Genomic DNA, 20344 nt, shown 5'->3' with positions numbered 1-20344 from the left:
AAAAAAAAAGTTGCTGGTACTCACTCAGGAAGGCAGCTGACAAAATCCATCAGAGAAAAGAATTAGGAGAGGTGATATTTTACCGAATTCACTCGCAGCTTTCTGCAATGGGCGATGTGCTACCATCCTATAGAAACGGTGACAACCATCCAAAAGGGCCCTGGAATAATGCAGCCTTTCCATAACCCTCTATATTGTTCTCCTGGCTGCGTAACAGACACAAGAAGTTTCTCTACAGTGGCAAAACAACGAGTCCCTGCTGATGCTGAGATCAGGATTGCTTCTATGGAGTGGAGCGACGGGACTTCGGTGTGACACAAAAAACATCAACAAACACAATTTAAAACTCTGCCTTGAGCTCATCCGTGAGCAAACGACACAATTCTCATCTGCAACGGGGAGAGCTTTTAAATCTTTTCCATTTTTACTGAATTACAGATTAAATTCAGCCAGGTGTTGGGGGTTTGGCAGCACTGATGGACGCGCAGCACCGTTACCTAACGCCGCTCCCAACACGGGGGTTTCAAAATCTGAGAGCTCATTTTAACAACCACCCCCAAGGCTGCTAAACTTAGAGAGGCAGAACACCACCAGCAGCCACTGAATGTCTTCTGCCAAGTTTTTCCCCTCTCCTTCTCCTGTGAAGAGGAGCTAAATGGTGGCACTCTGCACGTCCCTGGTTACACTGCGATGGAGCCAAACCCCAGCGCTGACACACACTGTCACAAAGCTGTCAAATTCGGATTTTGAACTCCATTTAACTTCTCTCTGCACAGAAGTCAGTGGAAAAAAAAAAAATCTGTAAAGGCTTCTTCACTGCTGATGGAGCCCCCAAGATTTGTGTCATCCTGAAGTGCAATCAGCTGCACCCTCCAACTTTGAAGACAAACCCACTTTATTTAATGCACACAGGACAAAGCCACACCTAAATTCTTTATTATCAAGTATTAAACCCCACCAAACCCAAAAATTATTTGAACACACAGAACAAAATGGAAGATGCCCTCACCTCAAACTTTTTCGACCAAAAAAAGGAAAATTCTTTTGTTCTTGAGCATCGGGTAAGGAACGGGCACAGCAATATTTCACTTTTTTGACTTATTGAAATGGCTCCAGCAACAGTTTCAATACTTAACTGGAAAAGTCCTACCAAATTTGTAAGTACTGCATTATTTAGGACCTCTCCAAGTAAGCCAAATAACTGAAAACACCAAAGATGGCACAAAGCCTTGTCTGGAAGACAATTATTGCCAAGATAAGAGGTTCAGAGGACACTGCCTCTTTCAGCCACACAGCCACAGCTGAGGAACAACACAACATCTGGCTCAGCTTCTCCTGAAAAAGGCTGCAATGGATACACAGTGGTGTTTGTGAATAAACACAAAAAAATCCCCAAACCAACAAAAAACCCCAGCCAGCAGAGAGGGGTGTCAGTGATGGGCAGGGAGTGCCTGGGACATCTCCTGACACCTCCTGGCTCCACACAGGGCAGGAATAATGAGCTGTGGTCACCCCAGTGACCAAGAAAAGTGGCAAATTTGGCCACTGGGACCAAAAGGCAGCTCATGGTCTAGAGGCATGTTGGTATTATTTCCTGTGACTGTCCCAAGGCTGCATTTATCCATAAATAGTTGGGATGTTTTCAGAGGGAAGGGTGTCAGTTGTCACTTTTACCCAAAGTATCTTTAGGTTCAGCATCCAAACCCTCCCTTCAGCTGACAGGTGTTCATTTGTTTCTAGAAGAATTAAAAAGTGACTTCTCTAGCAAATACTTGATGGTCCCTTTCAAGAATTTAATGTGTCCATATTAATTTCTCTTGCCCAATCTATTTTTTGCTATTATTTACCATGCAACACAGCTGATGATAGAGAAGGTAATCCATGCAAACTTTGCAAAGAGAACAACATTTTACAGGTGTTTTAGTAAGCTTGAAATTTGGTGGGTTTTTAAAAATGTCTTTTTGGATACTGGTTCCAAACACCTGATGAAAATATTCAGTATTTATTTTCTTACAGCACAAGACCATCAAACCTCAAAGTCTGATTGCTTTGGATGAATAAATAAAAAGCAAAACCAAAAGAGTTTTCAAAGCCCACTGGACTTGGTAGTCATTTCCACAACTGCACCATTTTATCAGCTATTTGAAAATACAGGATGCAGCTTCCCAGACAATCCCAGTTGCTGTACACACATGGTCCTAATTAAAGCAAGAAAACCAGTTTATTCCTGTAAAACACTTCCTAGCAGCAGCTGCCAATCACCTGAGAACTCAACATGTTTTCCACTCAGGATTCTGATGCCTTTGAAACTTATTATTATCCAAAAGAGAAACCTTTACTGACCTTATTAGCAGAAGAGAAGATAAAGCCATTTGTTATTTGAAGGCTTTCATAAAAAGACCACCTACAGTGGGACTTAACAAATCATCTTGATAAAAAAAAATTGTAGAGGGTTTGTTTTTTTGTTTTTTTTTTTTAAAGAGCAGCATGTATTGGCTGGGAATTACTGAAAAATAGTTTTGTTTTCCCATCTGACTCCACCTGGTACCTTAAGTGGCCAGCAGAAACATTTTACTTCAGCCTTTCACCATCAGCAATAGAAAAAAAACAAGTTTGGTTTTTTTTTTTTTGTAATTACTATGTGCATTGTTTGCTGAAAAAGTAATGAATTTTTACCTATGAATTTCTAAAATCATTCCAACACCCCCTATCCACAGTCCAAGGATAAACAAAGTCTAAACTAAACAGCCATTAACCTTAACAGGAATTCAGGATTATCTCAGCACATTCTGCAATGAGTCACCCCAGACTTATTTTCCTCTTATCTATCTTTTAGTGCTCATTGAAGGCATTTCCAAAATAAAACCAGAGTTACTTCTATGTTTTAGTATAAACATTACTCAGACAAATGCACAGCCTTGCAGACCAGCATCCCCCTTCCTCAAGGGGCTGGAGAGTGGCAGGCTGAGTGCCAGGTCACCTTGCTAAAAATTGTACTGCTGTGTCCTCCTGGTCACCACCTCAAGGTCACCCTCGACATTTCCAGGAGCAGTTTCATGCTCACAGTTTAAATCCCTGCTAATGTACTGGGAATTCTTTCTGTGCTTTATTTTGGTTTGCTTGGATTTATTCTTGGGGGACTTTTGTGTTGTTTTTTTGTTTGTTTGGATTTAGGAGCACAGGTAATCATTTTTTATGCTGTCAAAGCCAAAAATCAATATTTTTAGGTTTACAATTTAAGAAGATTGCAAGTGTTATTTAAGGAGAGTTTGGTAAAATAAATTTTGGTTGATGGGGGAAAAAACCAGAACCATCAGAAATTCACCACTGTGCAAACTGCATTTGAACAGAACCACAACTGCACAAGGTCAGCATCAAGTTTTGTACTTCAGGGTTTAATCCAGCATATTACACAAAATGGAATGGCAGAGTTTCAATCTATTTAGGACTTCTCCTGAAAGGACACCTCGAAAAATTATAGAGCAAAACCTCCTTCTGATCTTTTTAGTTACTAAATGCTGCTCTGCATCCCATAGAAATGGCACCTGATTGAGGGATCCAGGGACACCTGGTCCTCAGCAATCTGCTGAGGTTGTTTCCTGCATCTGAAAAGCTCATTTTTCTCCTTTTAATATTATTACAGATTTGTATCATGAGGTAGTAACAGTATTTAGCTCTTATGTTTGAGATAAACTGATTGATTTAAAGGTAGTGAAAAGAATCCATCACTGCCACAAGTGGCATTTTTAAAAACATTCTGCTCTCAGAGCTCCCTTGCCTGCCAGAAGGATGCTAAACAGGTAATTTATAATGATGTGCAGCAGCAAGAGCACAAGTAAATACAGGCATGAGACCCAAACAGACTCCTATTTCAAAACTGTCAAGTTTGATTTCCAGCTTTGCTCAAATTTTGTCTTTCCAAATGGAAAAGTGGAGGCAACTGCAGGGTAACATGTTGGGCACCAACAAGTCTGAAAGATTTAGAGGGGAAAAAACCCCAAGTTATCATAATACTAACACTGAATGGTCTTTGCAGCAATACTAATCAGTGTACATGTAATTAGTGTGTACAATTAGTTATTAGCAACCTTCCCAGAAAAGACAGCAAGAATTTGCTGGAGTGTTTCAGATTTCTTAGAGGGCAGGGGGAAAAAAAAAAAACCAACAAAAAGGCATTTGAATTTCAGGGCTGAGTTTGCATTAAGCTGCCAGTTTTATCATGGTAATCTGGAGCCAGAAACATTCATGTATTCAATCCACCCTAAAATTCAGAAGGACATTTCCTGGTTTTTCTTAGGTTTCACTTTCAATCTCCATTAAACTTCACCATACATCCTTCTTTGACATATTTAATCTCAACACAAGAGGGAATCTTCCAGAAAGACAGGAGATCCTGCAATGTGAGGAAAAAGGAAGCCCACAACTATGCACTCACCATAAACCCGATTAAACAAATCCAGTTAAAATCTCATTCCTTTGTGGATAAGCACAGACCTCTACACAGATGCAAATTGTTTTCCAGTTATGCTGTAAACCCCCTCCTTCTGGGACTTTCCAATTTATGTCAATGTGTAATTAGCAAATGAATTGCTCTGCAGATTGCATTCAGTATTCTTTCTCTTTTCTTTCCTTAATTCCCCAACTAACGTAACCTTCCCACCTTCTCCACTTCCAGAACTCTCAAAAACATTCTCAACTTGTGGATTTTCAACAAAATCAGTTTCACATCATAAAAAGTAATGAGAACTGGCAGCTGGCCAACAAATGACTTGGCAAAGCTAATCATCTTCCAGCACCCATAACCCAGCACAGGAAAACTGCCATGAGTTCAGGACAAATACAAGCAACAAACACTTGGTGTCTTCAGTTGGTCACTATGTAATGAAATTTTACCCTTCCTTCCTCTATTTTACCTTTCCCCATCCCTGGAAGTGTCCAAGGCCAGGCTGGATGAGGCTCGTAGCACTAATCCAGTGGAAGGTGTCCCTGCCCATGGCTGGAACTGGATGATCTTTAATGTCCCTTCCAACCCAAACCATTCTGTGACTGATGACACACAATTCACATGCTGAAACACAATCAGCACTTTTATAACGCTGGTTTTCAGTGCCTTTATAAGGTTTCATCAGTTGTAACAAGTGCAAATTGCTGCCAGTTAATCCTGTTTAGGATAAACAATTTTGGAACCATTTCTTCATGGGTATGATGCAGGAGCAAGCATTTCCTTTAACCCAGATGGGACATTCTGCCTTTCATCCTGAAGCCACGCTGAGAAGTGAGCCCTGGAGTACTTACTGTATTATTCTGGCTATTTTTCATACCTCTCCTCCCTTTAAATACAGCACAACATTCACTGGAGGTGATAAAAGACCTTTGTTTTCCTAAATTTCAACTCACAGAATATGTTTCTTTGTAAGACAGCTCCTACACCACCCTGGCCCAGGGTTCCTCCTCACTGCAGCACCTCAGCCCAAACATCCACTACAGCTTCTCATGGAATCACAAAGAAAAGATCTGAGAGAGTCCAACATTAACCCAGCACTGACACACTGAATTATCCCTGGACACAGCCACCAAACATCAGCCCCTTGAGCTTCTACAGCATCACAGCACAAACAGGCAGCTGCTGCACTCCAGACCTTCTGATCAGAAGATAAAAAGGCAAGAAAGCAAAACAAGGCAAGAGAGAGAATTTTAAAAAACCCCAAAAGGTCAAAGATTAATTCCAAAAATCCCTGTGAAATACATACCTGAAGTGCTTTCCCCAAAATGCTTCACTTTACACTGCATTCATCAAATTGTTAATGTGGATCTTTAACCAATTTTAGTTAAAAGAAGTCCCATAAGCTCATTTTTAAAAATTTTTAAGGGCTTTGTGAACATGTAATGAGATATTTTATAAATGTACCTTTCTCTCCAGGTGGTAAATGTTAGACCTTTCATTGTGCTTGGCTGAAGCAAGTATATAAATGATTAAATATTTTCTAGGAATGTGCCACTATTGACCTCTCCTCTGCAGAATGCCTCTATCTGACTAACACCAGGAAAAACTGGCAAACCAACTTCAAAATCTGCATCCACCATTCTGAGCTTCACCAAGGGAGAAACATCAGGCCACAAAAAAGCTCTGAGAGTTGGAGAACCAAACAAAGGGTCTGGAAGAGCTCAGAGCCCCTTCCAGAGCCTGAAGGGATCCAAGAGAGCTGGAGAGGGACTAGGGACAAGGGATGGAGGGACAGCACACAGGGAATGGAGGGACAGCACACAGGGAATAGGTACAAACTGACAGAGGGCAGGGATGGGTGGGATATTGGGAATAAATTGTTCCCTGTGAGGGTGGGAACCTGGCACAGGGTGTCCAGAGAAGCTGTGGCTGTCCCTGCATCCTTGGAAACGTCCAAGACCAGCTTGGACAGGGCTTGGAGCAGCCTGGGACAGTGGAAATGTCCCTGCCATGGCAGGGGTGGCACTGGATGGGCTTTGAGGTCCTTTCCAAGCCAAAGCACTCTGTGATCCTGTGAAAGATTTCCTGTAACCAGATCCCTGCTAACCACATGCACAGGCACTCATGGGTAACAAATGCAAGTATGTAAATATTCAGGCATGAAAATACAAGACAGCTTTTGTGGACAGAAATAAAGCAGCACTGTCTGCCAATTGTTAAATTCACGCTCAGAAAGACTTTGTATAAAATTTACTCTTTACTATCATTGCTTCAAAAAAAAAAATCACACCTGGATTCTTCTACCCGTGTCCACAATTTTGTGGCAGAATTTCTTTATGGTGATTATGAGGATGGAAAATGATTTCTCAAGCCCAAAGTGGTCCCAAAGGCAGAACTCATCCTCAGGAGCTGGAAGCACATCCCTCCCTCTGGCTCCTGGAGTCCCACACACCAGGGAACGGCCAAGCTTTGCAAATCATCAAATAAACAAGAAAGTTTCAAATTTTACTGCTGATTACAGCAGGCCAGGAAACAGCAAGATTGGTTTTACTGCCAATTCCTCTGGGAATCCTGGAGGACAAGTCAGGAAGCAGAGAGCTGAGGGGGTGGGGGAGAGCATGGCAGTGAGTAAAAAAATCAATATTTCACTTGCTACCAGGAAAATAAGGTTTGCAACAGTGGCAGCAAACAACTGGCCAGCCACTCACTTGACTTTAAACAATATCCACAATATGCAAACTGTAACTGCAGGCTGAGATTCATGAATTATTTGCCTCCTACAAGCCCGTCCTGATATTTTAGAAACATTTTAAAAGTTACATACGTGTTAGATTTTGACAGATCAGACGCATCAAATAATGGATGCATTATTTAGGGCTGCTCCTCTGTACAAAATAAGTCCTGAAGAGTCTTATTTACCCATCTGTCAGGCTTTAAATATATTAATAAACATTCAGAAGAGACTAACAGTTTCTTGAAAAAACAAGTAAAGAAAAAAATCCCATCCAAAAAAATCCCCTGACACCCTTAGAATCCAAATCTATCATATATTTATTCAGCTTTAACTCACCATAAATTTTCTAGATAATAGAATTCTCATTTCTAGTGCAGCCAATCACTTCTAATAATTGGGTTCTTTTTTTTACAAATCATACTTTATTATCTCATACAAAGAAAACAAGAAGTGGCACTTTGCAAGTGATCATTTTGATAACAGCTGAATAAAGCCTACAAGCTTTAGAGCAGGACTTTCTCTGCTCATTTGGTTAAAGTTGATATTTTTACTGTGTTACACAGCAGCAGCTGGCACTGAAAGGACTGGACTGTGTAAGACTCTTGGATTATTTTTTTTCTTGTCTTACAGTAAACATTCCAGAAATACAAAAAAAAGGCCAAAATTATACCACAGCAGATCACGTGGAACATATTTTCACTCAGATCTATTTAGATGCTACTTATGCTTTCCATATTCATCCCATCCCATGTCCATTTTATGCCTCAACCTCTCCAAGTAAAAATAAAGCAAGCTCCCCACAAACTCCAGCAAAAGCAGAATTTATAGAAGATTAACATTTCCAATGTGAAATTCTTGAAAGTGTCTGATGACATTAAAGCACAAAATGTTTTTTTTTTTTTTTCCTTTGTGCCTGCCTAAAGCTCTGGGAGTTCAGCAAACAAAACCCAGTGAGATGTCACCCTGTTTGAGCTGAGCACTGGAAATGCTGCTTGGGGCAGGAATATCCACTAGAACTGACTCATGGAATCTTAGGAGATGCTGTTGAATGTTCCTGGGAGATTTTTCCAGCCAGGTTTCCACTGCTGAGAGGCAGGGGGTGGTTTACAATCCTCCCCAGCAATCCAGATGTGGTATTTATAAGCATCCAAACAGGCTTGGCCCCTTATGGTTTTATCAGCCCTTCTCTGGTTTCAGCTTGGAAGATTCCATCCCTTTCTGGAAATAATTCTGAGCTGGGACAAGGGGACACACAAAGCCACCCAAATGGGTGGGCACAGACACTCAGAGTTCATTGGGGAGCACCCAATGGACAGGGCAGGTTGGGAGCCCATCCCAAACACCAAAACTATTCCCTGTCCCACCACCATCCTCTGCCTGGGCTCCACAGCCCCAAAAATCAGGATTTCCTGCTCTGCCCATTCCTAGCCCTACATATATCCACATTTCTCACTGCTCTCCCTGCAAGATATACCCCTCAGAGAGGGATGAGCCACATTTTCCTTTCTAGATTCACAAAAGAAGAACAGAGATCATTAGACCTCTCTTTGCTTTCCCTAGTTTTTTTTTTTTTAATGTTAGATCTTGTGGACAAAAAAATCTTGAAATACAATTGTCTGAATCTCTGTTGGCTGGGCATGAGTAATGGACAAATTCAACCCCTAAGTTATCAATTCCTTATCCAGGATTGCCTGAAACTGGATTTTTAATTGAAAATGTAATACTGAGTCCCAACCACGGTGGTCATCGCCAACAATTCAAAATTCAGTGGGTAACAAAAGTGCACTTGCTTACAGAGGGAATAGCCAAGATTTGACATATCTAAAAACTGTGGGACAGATCTAACTTACAGCCATTTTCACATCAGAACAGCAACTTTTACATGACAGTCAAACTCATAAATTCAACGTTCCATGATGGCAGAACAAGATTCCCACATGAGGGCAACAGGAACATCCTTCCCAACACTGACCAAGCCTGGGAGTTCCATTTCTCTTGGCCTTTTGCCTTCTCAGCCTTTCAGTTTTTATCCCTTTAAAGAAACCAAAATGGACCCATTATCCAGAGGCTTATTTGGAATGTTTGGCTTAAACTCTGAAAGCTGAAGCGTGGCATCGATCACGCCGCATTTTACTGATTATGTCAGAAAATGCTATTTGCATTTCTGAATACTGAATTAACAAAATGTAGGTCAACTTCGTTGAGTTTTTTTTTTTTTAAAGGCATGTTAAACTTCTGAACACTTTAGTTAAATCACTGCATTGAAATCAGCATGAATTTGAGGTGACAACAAGCACTGTGAAGAAATGATCACACTGCAGAGGTTACAGACTGACTGAATTCATGATATTCAGGCAAATTATTTTCCATCTGCCAGTCCACTTCTGCCTGTTAACTGGGACCCTAAATCAAATCTTGGGTTACTACAGGTTACTACAGTCTGCCTGGAACATAAAACCTACTGTATGGCTACTCTGGTTTCATATAACAGCTATGTCATTAGTTAATGATTTAAAATTTTACCCTCTGTGAGCAATTCACATTCCAGTGGACTGCTGGAGTGGTTTCCACCTTTTTTTTTTCCCCCCTTCTCTTTAAATGGAACTTTAGTGTTGAAATTCTGAAGTCAATATTATAAAAATCTGTTGAGACAATGTCTCAGGATCATTAACATATGTTCAAGTGTTTGAGTACTCTGAATCCTGGTGATGTAATGGCAAAAAAAGTACATTCAGAGTATTTTCAGCCATATTCAAAACTTTTTTTTTATTGAAGACACAATTAAAGACACTTATTTTGGCTTTTAACTTGAGATCTTCAGAACTCCTTATATAAAATTATAATGAGTATTGCTCTCATTGCTGTTTTTTCCAACTCTATTTGAAAGAAAAGAAGGCAAAAAAAGTTTGTGAAAACATCCTCAGGGACTCACTCTGTGATTTAAAAAAAACCAAAAAACTCAAATGGTTCAGGTTCCACTGTGAACCTTTTTCATGTAATTTACTGCAGAAGACAATTCACATCTGTAGGGACACTAAAACATTCTGTTGCTCTAAATAACTGAAAACAGACACTCAGCTGACAGGGAAATTCTACAGAAGTCAGGAAAGATGTATCCAGAGACAGAAAACAAACCAGCACAGCCTGAAGGAGGTACCTGAAGGACTGGACTGCTTTTCACTGCTATTTAACTTGGCACTTGGAAACAGCCAAGAATCTGCATCATTTATGAGGATCAAATTAATGCAGGCAGGTAAAAAAAGGGAAATTCATTGCTTTGGACTGAATGCCTGTTGCCCATCTGTGACCACACTCCATGTGACACTCAGAGCAGCTCTGTCAGCACTGCTCAGTTTTCTATACATTCAGCCATACAGCTTTTACCTTAGATATCTATGAGTAAATTTAAAAAATAACTGGTTGATTTCATCTGTACTGATTTACAGAGATCCCAACTTCCAGTTTTCCTTCGTACTTTTTATTTATATTTTTCTAAGTTGCTCACATTTACTCCTGATAAAACAAACCCCTTTCCACATACTTAGTTCTCCATTTTAGCTTCAAGTTTTTTAATGTTCCCAATTTCCAGATGTGCCAGATGACCACAATATGAAATACTTCTGCAAATAATTACTATTTCTGTTACTTAAAAAACTAACAGGGCATTAAATTCTCTGAATTTAGTATTTCCAGGCAGTTCCATATCACTTCCAGTTGGGAGAATCTAAGTTTCTATTCCCCAGAACTAATTTAACAACACAGAGAGGGACCAAAATCCACCAGCAGCACCAACACCACAGGCATTTGAGAACATTACAATAATAATAATAATAAAATATGGTTGTAGCAAACCTTCCATGCTCAGCTTTCATTTTGACAGACAACTAAATCCAGTGCACCACCATGTGGCAACATATTAGGGAATGGTTCACATACCAAGACCTGGTTTTTTCCACCTTCAAAATTTTTCGCTATTTCTTAAAAAAATAAACATTAACAAATCCTTCTTAGTGTTTATAAGCTCCCCCTTAACAAGTTGCCATAGTTTCACTTATCTCAAAAGCTATTTTTTAATACACCTGGACTAGCTAGAAAATGCTTGAGCATTTTAATTTGTAAAACACTGTATTTACCTAAAAACACAACTTCCCCAGGACCAGAGAACCAGCTCTGTTTCTTGCCAACCTCATTCCCTCACACAGGAGAAATCTGGCAAAAGCCTCTACTGCACATCGAATTCCTTTTGAAAAATAAATACGTTTTTAAAAAATAAATCAAGCTAAATGCTGGTCTCACATCTGATTAAAAGCTTTAAAAAAAAATCTTGGGAAAAAATCAAAACCTTGAAGGTATACACATGCATTATTTAGCAGCTGCTTAGTTACTCTGGAACTGCCTCTCTCCAGCTTAACAACAAAATATTTTCCTTTTTTTCACAAGAAACACCAACACAAGGTCTCGACAACCCTAAGAAAATCCCCATTCCCAAAGCCACCACATGCCACTTAGTACCCTGGAATTTACTTCTGCAGCCAAATGCTAAACTCAGAGGGAAAAAAAACATCTTTTCATTAAACTGGACAGCCTTGGCTCACACAGCACAGTGCTGCTGCATTTCACCGTATCACAGAATTCCAGAATTCAGGCTCAGCTGATTCTGGATTTCACGAAACAGAGAGTTAATTCATTATGCCTTAACACATTTGTGAGCCATTTTGTACCGATACACCGAGCTCAACCTGAATTAGCAGCAAAGACTCACTGAGCACCAGCCTCCCTTATCTGGATTCCCTTTTTTCTGTGCCTCTCTCAGCTCACCAAACCTAAAGGCTCTGCTAAAACCTCTCAGAAAGCTGACAGAGAATGGGATGTGCAGCCACACCAGGGAAGCAGGTAGAGCAAGGGGTTCCCACAAGCTCCATACCTCGAGCACTGGGAAAACCTGTAGTGGAAGAGGTTGGAGCAAGCAGAGCTCTCTTCTCCTTCCAGAGCCCAGGACGCACAGACCCGCACTTCTCCCGCTGCAAAAAGTTGCTCTGGAGTGATTTCAAAGTCTTACCACAGAGCTCATCGTCAATCCAACGCAGGCAATGTAACCACATTTAAAAAAAAACCCACCCAAAAAGCTGAAAAGATAATTCACCTCCTGCTTGAAGATGACGCTGGAGTTTCCTCATCTCCAGCTCCCCTCCTTCCCCTCTCCCCCAGCCCAGCCCAGCCAACACAAAGCACGAAAAGCTCCTTCTCTGCAAGGAAGACCATCACGATTTTCTGCCAAAGACAAACCAATAGCAAGAACACAATGCACATTATGCAAGTTACTGCAGAGTTATGCAAGTTAGATGCATATTTTCACTCTCTCTGCCGAGGACTCCGAAGCCACTTGTTTGATGTGGATGCCTGCTCTTATTCTGAGCTGTCAAACCTTCCCCTGCTTGTCTCAACTGGCTTTTTTACACGAAAATCTCAAGCAGCTGCTACAAATATTAAAGAAGTCCTTCCATTACATACAATAACATAGGCCATTAAAACCACAACATCTGAGCACAGGATCACAGATGTCTGCTCCAAACCAGGTCTCAGGAGACATGGCAGGCAGAGCACAGTACTTTATTTACTGTAGATACCCCACGTTCCACATCGCCAAAACCAAGGAAAGCATCAGAAATCTCCTGAGCCAAACCAGGCCTCGTGGTGGAAGTACCACCTCATGAGAAATAGGAATTAAAGAGTTACATAAATGCTCCTAAGCTGAAAATAAATAATTTTTTGTTCAAACACCCCCCAAACCTGATAGCTTTTTTTTTTCCAAATCTACCTCCATGCTTCTGCAGTCAGCACTAGTGAAACAAGACAGATTTCACATATGGCCTTACAATCAAAAGTAACTGGGAGCAACTTCTCAAACAACACAGGAACCTTCACTATTTCCAAGCTGAGCCACACAAAAATGCAAGTTTTTTGGGCACTAAATCCATCCATCCATTTCAGGGGGAGATCTATCCAGCTACCATTTTAGACAACTGCTCAGAGCTCTGACTGTACCTACCAAGGAACACGGACATAACTCTTTATTTCTAATTCCTGCCCTTTCTCCCCTATTTACCAGCACTGTAACAAGGCACAAAAGAGACATCCAAATAACTTCTCAAAGGTGTGAACAAGCCCCCAGAACCTGAACCCTCCTGCTCATCCACCAGACACAAGGAGACAACCACTTACAGCCCCAAGACTGCTCCAAGCTCCTGAAAGCAAACAAGGTTAAGGGCACTCGTCACCACCCAGACTTTTGAGGGAAGCAGCTCCTTTGGCCAGGCTGGATCCATCTCATTTGGGAGTAAAACCCAATCCAAGTGTGATGCCTTACGCAAGCAACAACTATTTATCTAAGGAGTTAAACAGAGCCTGCTTTTACAAGTAGGCTGTCTCTGAGAAGCACAAGTGACCTCCAACAAACCTGAAAGCTGCACAGATTCTGAAATGGGAGGCAAGGAGGAATACAGCAAAGAAATCTGGTTTGAAAATAAAATTTAAAAAAATCGAGAGAGGGGGAAAAAAAGAATTTGAAATCTGTACAGCGGATATTTCAAAACCTTCCAACACACCCAGCACAGGTATCCCTTCCCTGGAGCAGGGCACTAGCTGCACAGTGACCACCTTAGAAAGTTACCTTCCCAAACCTTGGGGAAAAAAAGCACTTTTTTAAAATTGCCTGATGAAATTCGCTATTTAAACACTTTGAACAAGTTCTCAGCTGTATCCAGCAAGCAGTTTCAGAGACCCTTCACGCAAATACCTCCATCCAACAACAAAAAAAAACCACCAAAACGAAAAAACACCAAAACAAATCATAAAACCAGCCCAAACCCAACAAGCCCTCCTTTATTCCCAGCAGCCTAGAGAGAATTATACAGTCACCGAAGAATGCGAGTTGCTACTACGTGCATTTTTAAACACACAGAGGGTGAAAAAAAAAAATCATGGAGCAAGATAGAAAGCAGCTCACCTTTATCCTGAGTGCAGGACAGGATCTCCTCCTCTTTGGGGTTAGTCACCTGGGTGATAATGGACGGGTTGTCCATGGAAACAGAGTGAGATTCCACCTGGCTATTTCCCTCTCAGAGGCAGGCTTGTGTGCGGGAGGGGGTGGGGGGGAGGGGGGGAGCGGGTTTGTTTGTTTTCTTTTTTTTTTTTTTAAAAAAAAAAAATCAAGACTCAGGCTTGTATATGAAGAAAAAAATAAAAACTATCGAAAAAAGAACAAAAACAACCAAAACCTCAACAAGCAACACCTCCGGGAGCGAAACCGAGGGGAAGGGGGTGGGAAGAGCCTCAATCGCGAAGGCACCGCGGCCTCCTACCGGCGCCAATTCTGCACGGCGAAGGGGGGGGGGAAGGAGCGCAAACCCCCCCCCTTAAAAAAAAACCAGAATTAATCCAATTCACCCTTCCGGGAAGCCCGCCGAGCGCTTCCCCCCGAGCCCCCGCCGCCTCCCGAGGCGGGGGAAGAGCCCCCGTCCCTCCGCTCCGCGCCTCCCCCCGCGGCCTCACGCCGCCCCCCGCATCCACCTGAGCCGCCCCTACATACCCCCCCCCGCCGCCCGCCCCCGCGCTTATCTCATCCCCGCGCCCCCTTCCTCCCGCGGGCAGCGCTCGGCGGAGCGACGCCGGGCCGCCCCCTCCTCCTCCTCCTCCTCCTCCTCCCCCCGTTCCCGGGTCGCGGAGGGAAGCGCGGCGCGAGGGGAGGAAGGGAGGGGAAAGGGGCCGAGCCGCTCCCCGCGCTGCGCCACAACCCGCCCGCCGCCGCCGCGCCCCGAGCCCGTGAGCGCGCCCGGCCCGCCCCGCGCCGGGTCCGGAGCGAGGGGCGGGAGCGGCAGCGCCCGGCGGTGCGCGGTAAACAACGGGGCGGGGCGGGGCGGGGCGGGGCGGGGCGGGGCGGGGCGGGGCGGGGCGGGGCGGGGCGGGGCGGGGCGGGGCGGGGCGGGGCGGGGCGGGGCGGGGCGGGGCGGGGCGGGGCGCACGGCACAGCACAGAGGGGGCGTGGTGATGGTGGGAAGGGGCGGGGCTTAAGGCGGTGGGCGGGGCCGCGGAGCCGTGAGGGCGCGGGGCGGGCCCGGCCGCCATTTCCCGCCTCGGGCTGGGCGGGAAAAAATAAATCACGGAGTCGGGATTGTTTAGGTGGGATAAGAGGTGCGGGATCAACGAGTTCATCGCCGCTGTGTCAGCCACTGAGTGCCCCGTGCGGGCTTTCCTTAAAACATGAGGTGCGGGTCCCCTCCAGGGATGGTGATTCCGCCACCTCACTGGGGCGTTCCTATTTCTGATCTCCAGTGTCTAATCAACTTTTCTGTGGAGGATTTCTTCCTGATGTCCTGCCTAAACCTCCCGTTACAACTTGAGATCGTTTTCTCTTGTCCGATTCCCCATTCCCCGGGAGCAGAGCCCAAACCTGGCTGTCCCCTCCTGTCAGGGAGTTGTGCAGAGCCACAAATCCCTCCTGATCCCCCATTTCTCCAGCTGAGCCCTTTTCCAGCTCCTTCAGCCCCTCCTGGTGCTCCAGCCCCTTTCCCAGCTCCCTCAGGTTCCCCTCCTGTCAGGGAGCTGTGCAGAGCCACAAATCCCCCCCGATCCCCCATTTCTCCAGGCTGAGCCCCTTCCCAGCTCCCTCAGCCCCTCCTGGTGCTCCAGAGCCTTCCCCAGCTCTGTTCCCTCCTCTGGACCTGGGTGTTAATGTGTTCATGAACAGGTACAAACCATCCGACTGTGGAGTATTTTACAGGTGTCTTCTTCAGAAGCAGTGTGTAGCTCTAATCACAGAATCGCTCCATCTGGAAGTGGCCACAGTGGTTCATCTGGTCCCACGTCCCTGCTCCAGCAGGGCCATCCAGAGCGGCACAGGATTGTGTCCAGACGGTTCTGGAATGTCCCCAGGCAGGGACACTCCTCACTCGCTCTGGATAATCAGTTCAGGGCTTGCTCACTGCACAAATTCTGCCTCATGTCCAGGGGGAAATTCTGGGGCCAGTTCCTGCCCATTCCTCTGGACTCCACAGGGCAGAGCCTGGTCCGTGCTCTGAACCCTCCCTGCAGGTGCTGCACACATTGGTGATGTTCCCCTCTCAGTACCTCCTCTGCCTCAGCTCCTTTTGTTTTTCCTCATAAGAGACATGCCCCAGTCTGTTCATCTTCCTTAGACTCTGCTGGACCCACCTCATGAGCCCCATGTCCCTCTTGTACAGCAAAGGTACTGATGGCAGGCTTGGCTGCTTCTCTCACACAAAACACCTTTTGTGTTTTTCCTGGTCTGTTTTTCCAGGAATTCCCAGCTGCTGTTTGCTGGTGCATGAGGATATAAACTGTGCTGTACCTGTCCTGCTCCCATCCTCGTTGGTACCTGCATTACTCAGGACCTTGGGCCCAATGGTGGGGAAAGTACATGGGGAAACCCACCCGAAATAAGGGCTCTTTTTGGGGGCTGCCAGAGTGTAAAACCAAGAGAAAACCTTCTAAAAAGCATGATGTATTTAACATAAATAAGGAATTGTAACTCCCTTTGCCTCTTAGAAAAAAAAAATCAAGCCTCTGTTGCAACTTTGCTACACTAAAGATAGCTATAACTTTATAATAATTAAATAAATGGGGAAAAGGCTTCCATAGCTGACATAGACCCAGGCAACAAGAATTTTAGTAATATTGGTTACAACTATTTTCTTTTTGCACTAGAAGAGGAAACCACTGACCATTTGCATTAACAAAATATTTCTAAATTTATCTATGAACGGCTTTACCTAACAGTAAGAAAACCATGGCATTGACTCCCCATCCCTGGAAGTGTCCAAGGCCAGGTTGAATGGGGCTTGGATTAACCTGGGATAGTGGAAAGTGTCCCTGCCCATGGCAGGGGGTTGGAACCTTTAAATTCCCTTCCAGCCCCAGCCATTCTGGCATTCTGTGATTCCTTTTAGCTGCCAAGATGGGTTGCAGAGATTTTTAATTCCAGCAATTCAAGCAGCTGTTTCTGTTGCAACTCTTCCTCCCTGTGAAAGAAGGCTATGGGCCCAGCCTCAAGGAATTTCTGCTCTGCAGCAGTGCCATTTTCTGGAGAAAATAACTTAACAGCTCGGGGGCCTTGCTTCATTCCTGCAGTCAACAGATTTAAACATTTTGCTGCGAGCCTTCAAATCCCTGCGTTTTTTTCAATGTAGGAAAAGTCATTCCAAATCTACCTGTGCTTTCTGTCTCCAAAACCAACACTCCCTACAGAGCAGCACAGGCAGAGATACCTGTATTGCAGGTTTCTGGGACTCGTATTTTAGGTTTTCCTGTCCTGCTCTTATGACAAACACTTGCACGGGGAGTGAAGGCGATGCCACTGCTTGCATTGCATCCAACTGTGCAAGTTCCAACCTGCTGCTTGGCTCTGGCTGCTCCAGACAAGAGCCCTGCAGTTGCAAACAGTCCCTCACAGGCTGGATGGGTGCAGAGGAACAGGAGTTGGTACATGTTGGCTGGTGGAATTAGCCCTGCTGCTCCTGAGCTATTATGCAGCTTTATCACTGGTTATGTTGTAACCCTGCTTGATCTTTTACCCGCCCAGGCACTGCGGGCATTTTTAATTAGCTGCGGGTTCATTTGCATAGGAGCTTTTGCTGAAACAATAAATTCATACCTCTGTTATTATCTGGTATGAGTTTCTGTATCAATATTTATATTTGGGTAAAACCAAAGAAGCTTCCTGCTACCATGAAGACAAAAGAATTGCTTCAGAGCAGGTTCAGGAGTCAGCCAGCACTAAGAACACCTTCCACTTCTTTGCAGGGAAAGGGAAATTGCAGTGTGTGGTGGGACAACACATGTTCCAATGCCTCCTTTTTATGCAGGGATGAGGAGACAGAAACATCTTGTCTGATGAAAAGCACGTTTTGCAAGGCTTGACAAATCCAATGTTCACCTCGAGCCAATGTGGTCTGTGTGATTTTAATGCTGGTGAGATTGTTTCTGCAACTCCTGCGGTAAAACTCCAGCCCAACAGCTCACCGTGTGTTCATCTTCGTCAGGAATTTGGTATTTGCTTCAGTTTAGGTGGGAACTGCTGTTTGTGGTGATATATAAGGGGGAAGTGGGGTGAGAGGACGTGCCAGGAGGGGCTGTCTCCCATGATTTTCCCTTTGCAGCTCTGTCACCCCTCCAGCATCAGGTGGAGAATAAAAAAGCAGGACACGACGGCACAGGAGGATCTTGCAGGGCAGCGGGAAGCAGGATGGAAACTGAGGAAGCACAACTGTTCTTGTCCTGGCAGCACTGCTGTGACCTCAGAAACAGGTTCCTTCCCTTGGGCATGGGATCAGCCTCTTCCACCCCACCACTGCCATCCCTGTGCCAGTTATGAGACAGATGTTACAGAATCAAGAGCGATCCGTGTTGTATCCTTTCTGGGTTTACTTCAGGAACACTCTGAAGTGTGTACTGTATCTTCTGTATCTTCTGTCCATGTTTCTTTGTGTGCTACATGAGCTAAATCCTGAATAATCCCGTGGAACAAGGGAATGGTTTCATCTCCCCGTCACAGATCAGAGGTGGAGGTACAGACAAAACAATACTTAGCAGGGAATTGCAGCACCAGCTAATAGGAGATCCAGGTTTTCATCATGACTTCTGACATTTGTCCTTGCTACTAAAATGTGTCCCTCTCTCAATGCCACAGGATGTTTTATAATGGGGGGAGGAAGGGGGATGTTTTTAGCAGAACTGTTCTACATTAAAAGGAAGCATTTATTTTCATTGGTATCAGCTCTGTGAAGTCTTGACCCTGGGCCCACAATGGGAGTTTTATCCTTGACTTTAATGGGAGAGCAATCAAGGTCTGGTGATATTACATCCTAAAGAAAGGAAAATACTGCAGTTTGTATCAATAAGATAAATGTCTCATACTTAGTGTAAGCGGCTATATTCTTGCAATAAATGGTTTATTAGATTGATTAAATGTCTTAACTTCACCTCAGCTATTAATCACTTTTGGCAGCTGTTTACTGCTTTGTATACTTTGAAGTAATGGACATTATTCCTTAATTATCTCATTGCAGCTCAGTCATTGTTTCCTAAATAGTGCCATTAGAATGCTAAATTGCAACAGTAAAACAGTGTCAATAGGAAGTTATGAAGTTCCCATTTTATGATGCATTCATAAAGTTAACTCAATCTGCTCAAAATGTGGCTGTGATTTCCACACAGTGACCTATTTGTTATGACAGAAGAGATTCTGATAAGAAAACAGTTGAGCATTAAGTGTGCTGGGACTCTGCTTTTACCCAAGTAAAACACAGCATATTCCCTGTTGGAATGTATGTGCATATCAGAATTTATTAAACTAGTGCTTGTTTGATCACTTTTGGTTTCACTGAGTGCTGTGAATTCCAAGGATTTCATGCCTTTGAATACAATGCATTTATTCCTGGGGGGGGAAAAAAAAAAGAAAAAGCTCCAAGCAGTGCTATCATTTAGATGTTACTATTGTCATTCCACAGAAGGATAAGAGAGAACCAAATCAATCAGAAGAAATGGCTGCTTTTAGTTTTATCTCCAGATCTGGCAGCAAGTCATAATCTAGCAGTTGTACAACAATTTCCATTCTGAGTCCCTTTTTCAGTCAACTGTAACTGTCCTGAACTTTAACATTATGAGTTGTCTGTTTCAGGCTGAGTTGTTTGGGTGGAATCAGTATTACTGTCAATCTGAGAAAGAGTCATGAAACTGCCTTTCAAGTACTGTAACAGAAATTGTCTCTCTTCCTTCTCTCTAATAAAGATTTTTAGGGAAAAAGTAACATTGGAAATGATGAGCTCTTGTGAGTTTTTTATTCTGGGATTTTTGCTGTGCACATGACAGAAAATGTAGTTCCTTACCTTGGGCTAAATTAGTGCTGAAAAGAAGGTGGATGGGTTTTTTACTAACATTAACAATATGTGTTTAATCCCAAATCCAGAAACTTTGATTAAGGAATCCATCTAAGATGAAGCCTGACTGTGCCAGATGTCAGACACCCCCAGGAGAAACGATGCCTGCAAAGTGTTTGACCCAGAGGGAAGCAAACACATAATTAAAATGCCTGGCTGTAATTTCGGTTCTGGGTTGAATTCAGCTGGTGACCCATGGCTGGAAGGGCTCAT

General features: G+C 43.6%; 1 protein-coding gene and 1 long non-coding RNA gene across 8 annotated transcripts in view; one reads left to right on the top strand and one right to left on the bottom strand.

The window, feature by feature from the left end:
* Nucleotides 1-14351, bottom strand: part of CTDSPL (CTD small phosphatase like) — a 78160-nt gene extending 63809 nt beyond the window's left edge. For 4 of the 6 annotated variants that reach the window (XM_033052962.2, XM_033052982.2, XM_033052973.2 and 1 more), the window contains exon 1: nt 14185-14350. In XM_033052962.2, the coding sequence (XP_032908853.1) occupies nt 14185-14260 (76 nt within the window). In that variant the 5' untranslated portion in view covers nt 14261-14350. Of the gene's footprint in view, nt 1-14184 lie in introns of all 6 variants that reach the window. The other 2 variants (XM_042779080.1, XM_042779081.1) reach the window with 1 other exon arrangement.
* A 667-nt stretch (nt 14352-15018) lies between these two features.
* Nucleotides 15019-20010, top strand: LOC117001252. Of its 2 annotated transcripts, XR_004419011.1 has the most exons (4): nt 15019-15071; nt 18059-18260; nt 18353-18601; nt 19262-20010. It is a non-coding gene; the product is annotated as an uncharacterized LOC117001252 (long non-coding RNA). The 2 variants fall into 2 exon arrangements; XR_004419003.1 differs by lacking the exon at nt 15019-15071 and having other exon boundaries at nt 17089-18260.
* Nucleotides 20011-20344: the final 334 nt, after the last annotated feature.

This window comes from Catharus ustulatus, chromosome 1 (genome assembly GCF_009819885.2).
Source record: "Catharus ustulatus isolate bCatUst1 chromosome 1, bCatUst1.pri.v2, whole genome shotgun sequence".
NCBI lineage: Eukaryota > Metazoa > Chordata > Aves > Passeriformes > Turdidae > Catharus > Catharus ustulatus.
The sequence above is the reverse complement of the archived record's forward strand: the minus strand, read 5'-3'. Positions and strand labels throughout refer to the sequence as shown.